Below are 15,985 nucleotides of genomic sequence, written 5' to 3' on the forward strand. Positions count from 1 at the left end.
ACAGATATAACGAAGTTCAGGAGATTCGACGACAGTTTCCAGCCCAAGTCACACTACGTAGAGTTGGCTGACGGCACTAAGTGCACTGGAGTTGCAGAGCAAAGAGGGGAGGCAGAGTTTTGCTTGATGGACAGCAGGGGACAGTGCCACAAAACAACCTTGAAACAGGCACTGTACATCCCATCGTATCCACAAGACATCTTCTCTGTGAAAGCAGCTACCTCAAATGGAGCAACTATGATCTTCAAGCAAGGAAAAGACACCCTGCGACACAAAGACGGTACAAGGTTCCCAATATATGAGTACAACAGACTGTACTACCTCCAAACAGTAAACACTGAAGGTAAAGACCAGTGTAAGGGTTGCTATGACATGCAAACATGGCATGAAATTCTTGGTCACTGTAATTATGATGACATTCAGAGATTACAAGGTGTTGTAGATGGTATGGCAATCAAAGGAAAAACAGATAAATCTGTCCTGCATTGTGAAGTGTGCACACAGGGAAAGTTTGTTCAAACTAGAAACAGGGACCCTGATGCACGAGCCAAAACCGCCTTAGAATTGGTACACACAGATGTAGCTGGTCCAGTAGACCCAGAGTCCAGAGATGGATACAGATTTGCACTATCATTCACTGATGACTATTCCAGTGCAGTGTTTGTGTATTTTCTGAAAAATAAGAGTGACACAGCAAAAGCGACACAGAAGTTTTTGGCTGATACAGCCCCGTATGGGCAAGTTAAATGTATCAGGTCTGACAATGGAACAGAGTTTATGGGAAATGAGTATCAGGCACTCCTTAGCAAAAATGGAATCAGGCATGAGACCTCAGCACCATACTCACCACACCAAAATGGTACTGCAGAACGCAATTGGCGCACTCTTTTTGATATGGCCAGGTGTATGTTAATAGAGAAACAGTTACCTAAAGAGTTGTGGACTTACGCAGTGCAAACAGCAGCTGTAGTGAGGAATAGATGTTTTAACAGACGCACAGAACAGACACCATATCTAATGCTGACAGGAAGAAGGCCAAACCTTTCCAGGATGCAGACATTTGGGTCAGTGTGTTATGCCTACAGGCAGAACAAGAGAAAACTAGACTCAAGGTGTGAGAAAGGAATTTTTGTTGGATATGACAAGAACAGTCCAGCTTATATGGTCTACTACCCAGACAGTGGGAAAGTACAGAAGCATAGACTGGTGAAGTTTGAGACTAAAACAAGACTAGAGAAACAAACACAGACTGACAAAGTGCCAGATGATGAGGGTGACTTTGAGACACCAAACAGGTTCACTGCCTATCTTCACGCACCAATAGATTGTGTGGTATTCATGGAACAACCAGAGGGCTATGAGGTAAAATCCGACACAAATGAAAAACTGGTGTGCAAGCTGGAAAAGTCGCTATATGGGCTAAAACAATCAGGCCGAAATTGGAACAAGTTGTTGCATGAATATCTGAGTGAGAACAACTTTGTGCAGAATCCCGCTGACCATTGTGTTTACACAAAAATGACAGAAAATAAGAAGGTGATTCTGATTGTATGGGTAGATGACCTGATCATTGCTGCTAGTGATGAAAGTGAACTAACTGTTGTGAAGAAAATGCTTGCAGCAAAATTCAAAATGAAGGATTTGGGTAAACTGAGACATTTCATTGGTATAGATTTTGACCAGAGTGATAACTGTGTAAAAATGTCACAAAAACAATATGTGGAAAAAATACTTGAAAGATTCAACATGCAGGATTGTAAAGAAAGACAGACACCTTGTGAGCAAAAACTGAACTATGCTGATGATGCAGAAAGGATGAGTGATGTCAAAAGGTACAGAGAGGCAGTTGGTAGTCTGATCTATTTGGCTACATGCACAAGACCAGACTTGAGTTTTATAGTCAGTAAACTTTCACAGTACTTTACTGAGCCAACTGAAGACCAATGGACTACAGTAAAACATGTACTGAGGTATCTGAAAGGGACAACCGAGAAAGAACTGTGCTACAGGAGATGTGACAACAAAGAACTGAGGTTGTGGGCATACAGCGATGCTGATTGGGCAGCTGATGTAACAGACAGACGGAGTACAACTGGTTATTGCATAAGCTTGTCTGTAGATGGTCCTTTAATCTCATGGAAAACCAAAAGACAACCTACTGTTGCATTATCTACCTGTGAAGCTGAGTACATGGCTTTAGCTGCAACCCTACAAGAAGTTTTGTACCTAATGCAACTGTTACAAGGTATCGATGGACAAAAATATCCACCGCCAAAAGTTCATGAAGATAATCAGGGTGCAATTGCGTTGGCGAAGAATCCTGTGACGAGACAGAGATGTAAACATGTTGACATAAAGTACCACTTTGTGAGGTCAACTGTGAGTGCAGGAAAAATAACTCTGGATTATTGTTCAACAGAACAGATGGTTGCAGATGTAATGACAAAACCTGCAACAAAAGTTAAGCTGTTCAAGTTTGAGAAGTTTATGTTTGGGCATTAACATGGTATACAGACATGTATACAGTACTGAGGAAGAAACCCTTTGTTTGTTTGTTTTTTGTTTACTTAAGAACATCATAATATGAGAGCAAGTGGGGGTGTTGACATAAGAAGAGAAAATGCTCTCAATTAGGGAGACAGTCAAATGGTTCATTTATGTTTGATGTGTGGTTTACATTTGTGTGCCTGTTAATAAAGTTAGCGCGCTCTAGGGGGCGTATGCGTTCATCAAAATGGCCGAAGGCTGATGTGTGTTTATTCCTCCCTAAATATCGTCGACGAAGTTTGCCATGCACGTCAGATTTTCCTGCGCATTTTCATACCTCTGCCAACAAGTTGTCTCTATTTTCAGTGATTTAATCGAAGAATTTGAACATCTCTGGAGGCGTTTATAGATTTGTCCCGGCCATTTACTCATAATACGCCCTCAAGTTTGAATTTACATTTAAATGTCTGCATGCACGAGAGGTTCTTAATTCATATTTGCAGATGCCTATGCCCCTTTTGAACTATTTATGAAGTTCTATAAATATTCTTGCAAAACACACACCGAGTTGATAACGCACACACAACTGACCACACAGATCTAAATGTTCGGGAAGCACAAACAAATCCTTTTGCTCGAATAATATTCCCCATACCACTCGTTAACTATACAAGATATATATGATTCTACAGTCTGACGTCCCTGAAGAACCCAGGAGACTGCCCCGATGTGTCTTCAAATGGAAGAATCAGTCTGCCGCCCACGCCCGGACGTCACGCATCTGATGCTATCACCTTTCCCTTTCTTTTTCCCACAACGCCACAGTAAATTACTAGAAGATGAAAAAAGATGGGAAAAAACCCCAAAACAACAACACACACACCACAAGAAGTTAGCTGATTTATATACCTGTGGATATGTTTGTGTTCCAGGTGTTGCATATTTGTTTGTTAATAGCGGTGAGGCAGTTGGTGATACATTGTGCATTTCTTTTTACGCTATCCCTTTATTACCCCCTCCCTTTTCTGCCTGTCATATCTATCTATCTATCTATCTATCTATCTATATATATATATATATATATATATATATATATATATATATATGCTATTATTATTTATAATACTGGCAGTGGGAAGTGGAGAAAAAAATACCTTGCCTCCAAGCATTATTACCGCTCTCTCTCTCTCTCTCTCTCTCTCTCTCTCTCTCTCTGTCTCTCTCTCAGAGCTTCCACAAACAGCGCACCAGCAGTCGGAACCTTATCGGTTGTGTCAAGCCAGTGGCCCTATACACGGATCCTCACAATTCAAAAATAAATAATAAAAAAATCAATATCACTTACCACAATCAGTAGAGAATCCAAAAACCAGCCAAGCTAAAAGAACAGGTGGAGAACCATCATTATACAGCCTTAAAAAATACTCAAATATATCTATTTCAGCAAAGGTACGAAATAACCCACCAAACCCGAAAGTCTGAAGCAGGTACATCTGTAATCCTTTTAGGAGAATGTGTCTCCCATTGAGTAAGAGAGGCAAACATATGCGGCTAAATAGTCTAATTAGCCCCACCTCCCACGTAATAACGCCTAAAAATATGTCATTTATAACAAGAGGGTCAAGGTAGCGGGCGCACACAACCAGAGCGCTTGATTACATGGTATGCAAACCAAGAAGCTCCGCAGCAATAGAAGACTTGTAACATGCAGTTGTTAAAGTATGCAGCTGCTCTAGACAATATAGATTCCATTTTTAAACACACCGCACTCAGGTGTGCACTGATTTCTATACCTGAAATAGATCCCACTGAGATGAAGATTTATTAGGGGAACCTGGCTTTCCTGTCCTGTTGGTGGGTTCAATTTTTAGATAGTCCAGATCTGATGGTGAACACTTATCTCTGTCTGTTACTGCAGCATTTTACTTTGATGCAGTTCCCAAGTCATCCATGGGAGTTAGTTTGTGAAAATTCAGTTTTTCATTCAGCTTGATACATGTTTTAGATGATGAAATCTTCTTAGAAGTGACGACAGGCTGTTTGAAAAGTGATCGTCTTTGAAAGACATCGTTAACATGTCACACATGTAGACAATATGGTTCAGGTGCGCTGAACCATATTGTCTACATGTGTGACATGTTAACGATCGTCGTATGCTGACGAGAGCTACCCAAATTCTGCTAGTTCCCATCTGTTTGTCATGGGAAGCGCTGCGCCCTACATGCGGTCCTTCTGATAATAGGATTCTTATTTTAACTTACATACCGTACATACTCCAATCCCCGAGGAAAATATTGCTGAATCAATTTAGAAAGTAAAAAGAAAAACGAGAAAAAACAGTTAAAAGTAAAGGTCCTTCATTCCATTTAATCCAGCTGGAGTGATAGCATTGTAGACAGGGAGGGACAGGAAAACAAAAAGATAATCAAGGACGTGAATTCGACTCCATCCCAGGCCATTCGTCCAGTAAATTATTTTACCGCTGACTCATTAGGCTTATGTTGTAAAAACTCACTAATAAATCATGTCGAACATACACTCCAAGCTCAAATCTTCGTGTGTGTGTGTGTGTGTGTGTGTGTGTACATGTGTGTTTTATGTTCTCTCGACTCACTTGCTTCATGACTCCTGACTTACTTTGCATCGTTTAGCTCCATCTTGGAGATGACGCTTCCGTTTACTTCCAAGCATCCGTTTAATCGGTAACTCGTCGAATTATTATCTACAGAATATCAGGTAGAAAATTTTGTAGGTTGGCAAAAAAACTCATTTACCTGTCTGTGCAGGTGGTGAGCCACATTAAGCAATCGTTGTTGACAGATCCCTCATCTCACAATCGGGAACAAAAGAGATTTCTGTTCTTTCTTTTTCCTTTTTTTATGTCTAAATATACAAAATATTTATTTATGTTGGTAGATAGCATATGGTTAATGGGTTCATGAGTACTGAAGGGTTATATATTGTCAGTCTGTGTCAGTATGTCAGTCTGCCCCAGGGCAGCTGTGGCTACAACCGTAGCTTGCCTCAACCAGTGTGTGAATGTGTGTGTGAATGGGTGGATGACTGGGTGTGTAAAGCGCTTTGGGGTCCCTAGGCGGGACTAGTAAAAGCGCTATACAAATACAGGCCATTTACCATTTACCATATATAAAATAAAGGAATTGCCCGTTTTGCAAGTATATTTATGACTCGTCATTGTACTTATGTGTTCCTCATTATGAGCAATCCAGTGTCCTTTTTGGCATCTTAAAATGTATTTATAGAATTGTGATAAGATATGTTTGACAGACTATAAGCATACATTTACTACCATTTAAATACATGAAAGTTCCTGGCAGAAGATCACTTGCATGACACTTGTACTCTGTGGTTTTTTTGTGCTTTCCGTTTTGATCTAGGGTACTTCATGTTGTAGGCTGAACTCGTTTGTCTGGTTTTCCTTCGATGTAGTCTACTAAAGCCAATTTTACATTGAAGCAAATTTTTTTTGGTGGCAGGCTCTTTTAAAAAAGAGATTGTATGGGAGAATCATCTCTTAACACGATTTAGGAAACATTCGGTCTGACACGTCATACTGTGCTTGATTGTGTGTGACTGTGAGAATGGTCGGAGACAGAAGAATGTATTTCTAATAGATTGTCACGGTTCGCTGGAGGACTCACACGCAGGACTCAGAGGCACAGTATTTATTACAGTTCCACCAGGTGTATATACAAACAGTGCAGGGGGGTAGTGCTATATAAAAAGTAGTGACAGGGAAAAAGGCTCCGGGGAAATCCAGGTAGGGAAAAGACACTCGCTCCTCTTCTGACTCTCTCCTATCGTGACCACTCTCTCCAGACACTCACACAAAGGAATCCGCTCGGGGAATGCAGGGTCGGGTCCAGGGGATCTATGTACAGAAAGAAACACACGTTAGAGGTTTTGCGCAGGGAAGCAAAAGAGAACTTGCTCAGAGCCGGCCTGCACTAACGTGAGTCACACACAACGATCCAGCGACGAGTAGAAGCCACTCCCTGGCTTAAATGCTGGCTGCACTGATGAGGCCCAGGTGTTTCCTCTTCAGAGGGGCGTGGGCCGAGGGCGTGAACCCACCGTGAGTTCCGCCCTGGCGAGAGAGCGAGAGAGAGAGCAAGAGAGAGAGAGAGAGAGAAAACTACTAGTCAGCGGCCTGCTGATCCCCTGGCCGTGACATAGATATTGTTAGTGTTTATTTACATCTTCACTTTTTTTTTATTCTTGACATACATTATGTTCACGGGCAATCCAACTATTATGTTTTAGCTTTAGGTATGAGACCCAGAAGCAAAGTTTACGCAGGCAAGGGGTGGGGGAGCTTGGGGGGGGGGGGGTTCTGTGTTGTTTGGTGCAAGACGGCCTGCTTGAGCATTCAAGTTGAACTGACATGATTATGTTTCGGTGTTTTGCAAGTGAGCACAGGTGATGTAAGCAAAGTGATGTAGCTGTATACAAAACGTGTTCAAAGAATGTACTGTCATAAAATTACATATCGCTATTATTTGCAGTGTAATGATTTAGCTTGAATGAGTTTGCGTGAAACACAATACAAATCAGAGTAGCATACACTGAGTTAATTCGCATACAGACGACAAACCTGTAAATCAATGATGTGTATTTTAAACGTTGGCACATTTATATTTGATATACTGTTAGGGTTACTGCTGGTCTCACAGCAAATAGTTGTCTAACAAATAGCAGTCAGTTTACGCTACATGTGTGGTGATCTCATGATTATTTGACAAAACACACTGTAACGGGTCCTGACGGGAGCGCGTGGCTGGGGGGCGTAGCTACAGCAAGCATACCCAGATAGCAAGGAAACATTGAACAGATGTTGATTTTCCATCTGAACCATCAGAATCGTCAGGGTTGAAATGTCAACACAAATCCAATGTTGAAACAACACTGAAATACTGATGAAACCGCTTACAGCTGCTACCACTTGGACTATTCCATAGCCCCCCCTCTCACAGTGGTACATCCCTTCAGGTAACCATTGTCTTGTACAGTAGAGCGGGACATTAGATTTACTCTCAGCGGAATTGACCGGAGAAGGCATCAGTTCATGCACTGCACTGGCCTGCACCACGATTAATATAAGGTAAGAATGAATTACTTTTGTTCTATTCGTTATTTCCACGGTTGCATTTGAATAACAGTAAAAAAACAAACAAACTTGTTAATGTAAAGTTTCGGACAAAATGTGGGAGCCCGAAATTGTGTCTACTTTCATCTTACAATCCGGCAACAAATAAATTGCACTGCGAACAAAGTCAACAAAGAAAACATTTTCGTTTCATACTTTTCCGTTATATTCCCTTACAAAGCTAGCTTAACGCTTCGAGGGTTCCTTTGTTCTTGCCGTCGCCTCGTCGCTTGACCCAGACTTTCGCTCTGTAGTTGCTTTTTAGCATAGTACTACAAAAAATTGTAAATCTGTGATATATGATTGATAAACGTAAAGGTAACTGTATAAATGTGTTCAATGACTTTGTTACTTTTAATGATTGGAGAGCACCCGCTTCGATTCGCACTCAATTCAAACTTTACGTTGCACGCTCACCTAACTTTACGTTGCACGCTCACCTAACTTTACGATGCACGCTCACCTAACTTTACGATGCACGCTCACCTACCTTGCGTTTGCACCTTTTGTCCACACGTAAACTGCGTTTTATTATTTATATATTAGTTTTTCGCCTCTCACTGCTTAAGCCATTAATCTTTCTGGAATTATTTTTTTAAACAGATGCGACCTCACAAAAGATATTAGCTATGCTGTCAGACCTGACGACAGCTGTTAACGAACTCCGTGAGGAGGTCAGAGCCATCCGCCATCCCTGCTGCAATGAATCGGTAGATGCTGGGGTATTGCCTCTGGATTTGCCCTTGCACAACATTGAGGAGCTAAACAATGCAGAGGCAGCTTTTCAATCATAAGAGGCAAATAAGGCAATGGTAAGTATATAAAGGTTATGTACACTTTGTAACTATAAAGTGTAATAGCTGTCAGATGTGATTTAAATACATAACAACGGCCTGTTGATTAAACACACAAGCACATGCATACACATTTAAGACATGAGACACGCTAACTCCATCTCTTAAAATGTGTTTATAGGTGAGACGCTTTGCCTTGATTGGAGGGACCACACTGGAGGTGCGAGTCCGTCGTGTAATGGCTTATGCCATTACAAACGAGCTGGCCTCGGTACTCAACTGGGCAGGGAAAAAAACCAAGGACCAGACAAAGCAAAAAATGGCATTTAAAGGTACAGCGCTCTGCAAATGCATATATGGTGGTAAGTTTTACAGTTTTTTTGCTATATTACTTTGTCTTTCTTAATAACAAGACTTTCATGTCCAGTTAATCTGGAGATGGAGTCTTTGGTCTTTGGCTTGTTTAATCCTCGGGTTGTAGTTGTACAGCCCGAGGACCCCATGTTTATTTTGTTTTAAAGGATACACGGCACACCATGCTAAGACTTGTCACTTTTTCCGCTCATAGCTCTTTGGGAATCAAATGCGGCAGTTTGCAGATTTACGCCTGGTGACTTTCATGTTTATCAGCCTAGGAGTTTACATACTTTCTCCCCGCTGACGACAGTTAACAAGAGCTTATTCATGTGCTCTAATTCACTTTTTTTGTTTGTGTGTGTGTATTTTTTTCCTAGATGGCCTGACGCAGCAGTTAGGGGCAAACTCTATGTCCGAGTTTGTCTTTGCACAAGCAGTGCAGAAATGGCTCCGATACGCCCCAGATTGTATGGGTATGGGTGGTGCAGGACGCACATCATGCATCCCCATCCCAGAGTAAAAAATTACAAACTTCTGTGAAACATATAAATGTAAATGGCAAACTGTCTTTTAATAAAGTATTTAGCAAACGAAACATGCCTATTGACCTTTTTTTGTTTATTTTTTTTCTCTGTTACATCACATGCAATGCTTTCTTATTTTAGGATATTAATATTGACATGATACATTGTGAGACATTTGTTGTTGTTGTTTTTTTATAAAGGGTGTCCAATTTGAGGAATAAGTACAATTATGTGTTTAGGTGGTTTAAGTATTGATGGAAACATGCAGTAGTTTAGTATTGGTTAAAATACCTATAAAGAAAGGTAGATTTCCAGTCATGATTTAACTGTTGTTTTAATAAAAAGCAACTGTGCGAAAGAGTTGGAAAATCAACACCATAGCTCAACATTGTTTCAATATCAGAATCTGACATTGTTTCAATGTCAGGTTTCAACATTGATTCAACATCAAAACCTGACGTTGTTTCAACATTAAAAAAGGGTGCAAGAGTGACGTTAGGTCAACGTCACACTTCAACGTTGATTCAATGATGTCGCCTGATATTGACTCAACGTTGTTTCAATGTTTCCTTGCTATCTGGGTAAGGACCTACCTGGAGGAGCTGGCATATGGAGGACCAAACGAGTCACACACATTAAACTAAAGAATTATCTGCTTAAATAGTAAATTGCGTAATAAAATATGTATTTGTAAATTCATTTTTTAAATTATTTTATTAGTTGATGTAGCGGAAAGACAGTGTAACTCCCTCCAAGTTGAAAAACGGACATAAGGCGTTCTGTCATGATCCTGGGTCCTTTTGACCCAGCGTTTTGTGTTTTCTATTAGTGTGATTTTGGTTCTGTTCCTCCTGTTTAGTGTTATTCTGTTCTGCCCATCTATTCCTGTGTTAAGTCCGCGTTTCCTAGTCTGTGTCTTTGCGTGTATGTGTTTCCTGTTTTATTGCGAAGGTCTGCGTCTTATGTGAGTGTTTTCAGTTTGCCTCCCTAGTCTCGTCATGTTAATCACTCCCAGCTGTGTCCCCCACCTGTGTGGTGTAATCTCCCTGTGTTCTCTGAGGTCGTGTCCAAATTCATGGGCTGCATCCTCCTCAGGACCCGGCCTTCGCGGTCTCCGTGGGCCGGGTCCTCAGAAGGCCGGGTAGGCCGGAAGTAAACGGCCATGAAATTGGACGGTCTAGCCTTCTGATTAGCATCACCGCTGTCTCGGTGGAGTTTAATAAACTCAGCCGTCTGCTCCTTGCTATCTAAAATATCATTTTTAGGTTGTCTAAGTGACTTATATATTACGTTTAACCCGAGCAGCGAAAGTCCGCGGTGATCTGAAAATTATGTGCCGGGAGTTGTGCCGTTCTCAGCCGCATCAGTGACCAGTGTTGGGGAATAACGGAATACATGTACCGCCGTTACGTATTTAAAATACAAAATATGAGTAACTGTATTCCGTTACAGTTACCGTTTAAAAAGGTGGTATTTAGAATACAGTTACTTTGTTGAAATAAATGGATTACACGGCGGTACTTCCCTGTTTCATATTGTGGCGGGTCAGAACTGTTTGGGTTTTGTTTGACAGCTGTGTTCTCTAGTTCCAGGCGGCAGCTCTCTGCGTGTTTCCTGGGTGAGAGAGGCCTTTTTGTTGTTGTTGTGCTAAGCTAATAGGCAGAATGCTACAGGTATAGCTCTAAAGAATGTAGCATCATAGGCAGTGTAGTCCGTGCTGCAGGGAGAATGGACTGCCATACACGTTACGTGTCTGTGAGCGAGGGAGGGGGAAAAAGGAAAAGTACAAGCTGTCATCGAGCAAAAACGGGAGCTGGAAGCATGTAAATATAATAATAACCACTGCAGCCAAGAAGAGAGCCTGACGAGCCCAGTTGTAAGTAAGCTATTAAGACTCGACAGTACACTGTGTTCGTGTTTTCCTCCAAAAACAATAAGTTCCGTTGGAGCAGCCTTTCAACGCCTCTCTCTGTCTCTCGCTAGCAAAGTTGACCCAGACAACAAAGTAAAGCTAGTTTTCGGCTACGAGCCCGACACAGAACCCACCGTATTAGTCAGAGGTCCCTTTACTACGGTTCGGAGCCGCGGACCTTCAGTAACAGTAATAAATCACAGCAATAGTACATTCATGTAGTTGTAAACAGCATGATAATATATTAAGTAATCCAAAGTATTGAGAATACGTTACTGTCATTGAGTAACGTAACGGAATACGTTACAGAATACATTTTGGGGCATGTATTCTGTAATGGAATACATTTTAAAAGTAACCTTCCCAACACTGTCAGTGACCCTCGAGCTCCCGGCTTGCTATTGAGCTGGTGGGTAGCAGACATCTCCGAAAACGTCGAAGCACTTTTGCAAATATGCGATATCTTGATAAACCGAGCAGTTATTTGATGTTTACACAGCTACTTTCTCGCCTGAAAATATGTTAAAACTTTATTTTGTGACCCAGAAAGATTAGTATGAGTAATTTTAAAACTTAGTAGCGGCCCCCATTGTTGGAAACTGGAGTTTGGCTGGGCCGCGCTATGAATTCTGGGATATGGTAGGCCACGAAGGACACACCCGACCCATCCTTCATATTCGGGGAAAAGGAGGACGCATTTGTCGGCTGCATTCGGAGGAGTCTACGAATTTGGACAGCCTTCGGCGCGTCGCTGCGACGTAATCGGTCTACAAATGCGGCCTCAGGAGGATGCAGCCCATGAATTTGGACACGACCTGAGTGTTTTTAAGTCGTGTCTTCTTTCTTAGTCGTTGCTGGTTCGTCTGTGTTGTTTCCCCTCGGTCTCCCCCTATGTATTTCCCCGGACCTCCCTGCATCTTCATTTCTGGTTTGTTTTGTTAGTTTTACCCAGTTTAGGTTTTCCTGTTTCACCTTCACCCACGCCATTGCTGTTTGTATTTTCTTTTGTTAAATAAACACTCATCTGCACCAAAGCTGCTGCATTTTGGGTCCTATCTCCAATTCCACACGTCTGCCACACCGGACGTGACACGTTCTTGATTTTTGCTGGCATTTATTGGACACATGTGACACCAAAGATGCTGTGAGCACTGTACAAACAACATAAAATAATCAATTTTCACAGTAAGGTATTCTCACAGAGAATAAATAATAAAGTATATTTTTCAACAACATAAAAACATTCACAATTTGACTGTAGCTGTCGCATTGGAATGTGTTTATAAGGCGATTGTAATTTTCAAATGTGGATGTTCCTATGTTGTGTTGTCGCCACCTATTGGTGGACCCGAGTATGGTGCTTTGTGTTGCGCATGCTTTGGGCCAGTAGCGGTTTTTGATACGAGCCTCATGGGCAGTTGCCTGGGGCGGCATCGTGGTGGGAGGTGGCAAAAAAATTAAAAATTGCTCGCTCTTATGCTGCTCCAACGTCATGCCAGCGCATATTGGGAATGGCATAGGCACCGATTGGTTTTCTATCGCCCATTTGCTGGGAGTAAGGGCGCCCTCCGTTTGCGAGGTGCGCCTGCTGCACAGGGAGGAGAGGACGGGGCGGCGGGGACTTCTCTGGCTGGCTGGAGCAGCATCTAATAACCAACTCGCAAAATAAAATAAAATAAAAACAAACCAACAAACACGAAAGCACCAGACATTATGATCAGTGTTGGGACTAACGCGTTATTAAGTAACGCGTTACAGTAACTACGTTATTAAATCAAATCAAATCAAATCACATTGTCACATCTCATGTGCAGGTACACTGGTACAGTACATGCGAGTGAAATTCTTGTGTGCGAGCTTCACAAGCAGCAGAGTTGTGCAAAAATACAATAACATAAAACAAGCAAAATATAAGAATGGCTAAATCTGAGACTAATAGATATATGTACAATATATAATAGTATATGCATCACTGGATGTGTATACTAAATATGTTTTTCTACGTGTGTGTATACATATTTTACAAATTAAATAGAGTAAGCAATAAAATAAAATATATAAAAATATACAGAGGTTGGCAGTTGGACATTATTGTGGTAACGAGCACGGTAACTAGTTATTATGCCAAAATCAGGAACGCGTTAGTCGATTTAGATAGGGTCGTTACTCGTTACTTCGTGTGGTGGCTATCGCGGAGCTTCCACAGATTCAGTAACATTAGCAAGTGGTGGAGGCCAGCAGGTGGATGAGGGAAAGTGGACGCAGAAGGAAAAGAGACCCGAGGCGGCCGCCGGTCCAAGTGTGAACTGAACTTCAGGTAAGAAGTTATGACCTGCAGTCTATCTGGGTCAGATATAAACCAAGTTTAGGTGGAGTTTATTTTTGTTATGCTGACTTTTTCCGTACTGCGTACTAGCTAGCATGACGGAGTTTCTATACAGCTGGGTGGGTGCTATGAAGTTAATGATGTTGAACTTTATTTTGTTCATAAGTTATTAGAGTTGCCAACCGTCCTGTCTGGTATTCAGAGAAAATATTACGTGTTTGTTATTGAGGTGAAAAGGAACAGTTTGTCCCGTGTCAATGGAAAATTGTACTTAGTAGTCAGTATAATCTTTTAATGATATAAGTTTGAATATGGTAGAATACTGCATGTAATCATTTGTGTTTAGAAGTATGTAGTTGGTCTCATCCTAGGAAGTCTGTAACATTCTAGGGTGTTCTGGCTTTCACCCCCACATCCTAGGAGCATGGGAAAAGGTCGTACCTTGTTTTATTGTTTTACGGTAGGATTAACGTAGTTATATCTGTTTCCAGTCTAAGTGGTTTTGGTTTGATGAACTGCTGGACTTCCAGTCCAGCAAGAAATTCTGTGTGTTTCTCCTCTCTGATTCTCTGCTGAAGAAGTGTTTTAGAATATATCTCTTAACATTATTTGGTCCTTCATAGCCGGAGCAGAAAATATCAGAACTGTTATCTGTGACTCTGTTCCAGGATCCAGCACTGATTCCTGACGCCGTGGGGAGCCAATACCGAAGCCTGTGCACAGCCCTCTTAGATGAGGAGAGAGTCCCAGGATGTGAATTCGGGTCTGGGCCGGTAGCCTGGTCCACGGTGCTGGGATTCAGTCTGATGATCCGAATCACCAGTGAGACGTCGGAGGGTGAGAAACACTATTTTGGTATATAAAACGGCCGCAAAGGTTTAAAAGTCACGTGATAAATTAGGTTGGGTTCGCCGAAAGGAACTGAATTAAATTTAGGTTTTAGAAGAAGCCATAATTACTTCGTAAAAAATTAAAATAGGTTAGGATTTGCCGAAAGGAATCAAATTAAACTTAGGGTTCAGAGGTAGCCGTAATTACTTCGTAACAAGATAAAATAGGTTAAGTTCGCCAAAAGGAACTGTGTTTAGACTAGTTTTAGAGGTAGCTGAAAATACTTCGTGACAAATTAGGTTTAAGTTGCAAAAGGAACCGTGTTTAGACTGGTTTTAGAGGTAGCCGTAAAATACTTCGTGATAAATTAGCGCGCAAATGTCTATGTGTGTGTATGTGTCTGGAAGTAAGTTGATTTTACAGCACAATAAGCTGCTGAACTACTTTCATTTTTGTTTTCTTTGCTGAGGCTCACGTACTGGTGACAAAGGAGAATGGTTGAGCTTCATCTCATAAAACTGATACCGCTTCACCATTAGGGTGAAGTTGAAGGCCGTATCAGTAAACCACTCTGAAGTCAAGCGTGCCAGCGACGGCCCAGCAAAATCTTTGAAAATGGAGAATAAACAAGCGAAATTAACACCTGATGAGAAATGTTTAGAAAAACAACAAGCCGGAGCAGGACTAATCCAAAAGAAAGGGAGAGGAATGCATAGTGGAAGAGCAAGAGGTAGAGGCAGAGCTACACACACACCAAACAGTGGCTTTAGCACTACATGCTGGAGGTGTGGAAAAGAGGGACATTTTGTACGTGACTGTAAGAAACAAAGAAGACAGTAACTCAGAATAGGATAGCAGCTCAGGTGAAGAGAGCAGTTCAGACTAGGAAGAACGTAATAATCCCTCACCAAGTGAAAATTAGAGATCAAAGTAGTTTAAAGTAGTTTAAAAAGGGTTGGAAACAGACCCGACTGAATAGATATAAATACAAGACGGATAAAGTAAAATAAACAAAAGGCTAAATTACAACTTATCTTTAATGTATTCATACTAATAATAGCAAGGATAACAACCTGTAAACTGGTATTAATGATGAAATAATATTAATATGAAGAGGCACCTCAGTCAGTTATGATGTGAGGTGGATAATTGTTGAAAGTAATCTGCATTAAGCTTAGGGTTGCTCAAATTCAGCACAATGACATATGAAGTAAAATAGGTAAATATTTACACTAATGATGTGCATAGAGGCACTTGACCTGTTTGAAAAACTGTCATCCTAATATGAGCCATTGTTGAGATATAGAGCACACCTATGAAAACAACTAATATGCTGAACCCTGTATGAAACAGCTGAAAACTACATGATGGAGAAGCTGAATTGAATATGAAAGTGCAAGTCTTTGCCACTGTGGGGCAAAGCATGCAACCACTGTGTGAGGTTGCGTTGTGGTCTCTTCTGAGCTGATGAGCAAGCTACACATTATCAGATCAGGAGCTGGCTGAGAACTCTTCAAAGAGAGGGAAACAGAACTATGATAACTGTGATAACTGGAATGTGCAGCGTTTCCATGAGCAGTTTTCCTG

General features: G+C 41.3%; 1 protein-coding gene and 1 long non-coding RNA gene across 2 annotated transcripts in view; one reads left to right on the forward strand and one right to left on the reverse strand.

Moving 5' to 3' along the window:
• LOC102797855 (uncharacterized) overlaps positions 1–4,765 on the reverse strand; it is a 28,678-nt gene extending 23,913 nt beyond the window's left edge. The window contains exons 1-2 of the mRNA XM_087851634.1: positions 4,753–4,765; positions 3,833–3,865 (exon numbers count right to left, since the gene is read on the reverse strand). Coding sequence (XP_087707760.1) covers positions 3,833–3,865; positions 4,753–4,759 — 40 coding nt within the window. The 5' untranslated portion in view covers positions 4,760–4,765. The remainder of the gene's footprint in view (positions 1–3,832; positions 3,866–4,752) is intronic.
• A 2,632-nt stretch (positions 4,766–7,397) lies between these two features.
• Positions 7,398–8,756, forward strand: LOC148098878 (uncharacterized). Its single transcript, XR_015719991.1, has 3 exons — positions 7,398–7,609; positions 8,258–8,466; positions 8,630–8,756. It is a non-coding gene; the product is annotated as an uncharacterized LOC148098878 (long non-coding RNA).
• The last annotated feature ends 7,229 nt before the right edge of the window (positions 8,757–15,985 follow it).

The sequence above is a fragment of the Neolamprologus brichardi genome, chromosome 14 (assembly GCF_056152115.1).
Source record: "Neolamprologus brichardi isolate AB-2024 chromosome 14, ASM5615211v1, whole genome shotgun sequence".
Classification (NCBI taxonomy): domain Eukaryota; kingdom Metazoa; phylum Chordata; class Actinopteri; order Cichliformes; family Cichlidae; genus Neolamprologus; species Neolamprologus brichardi.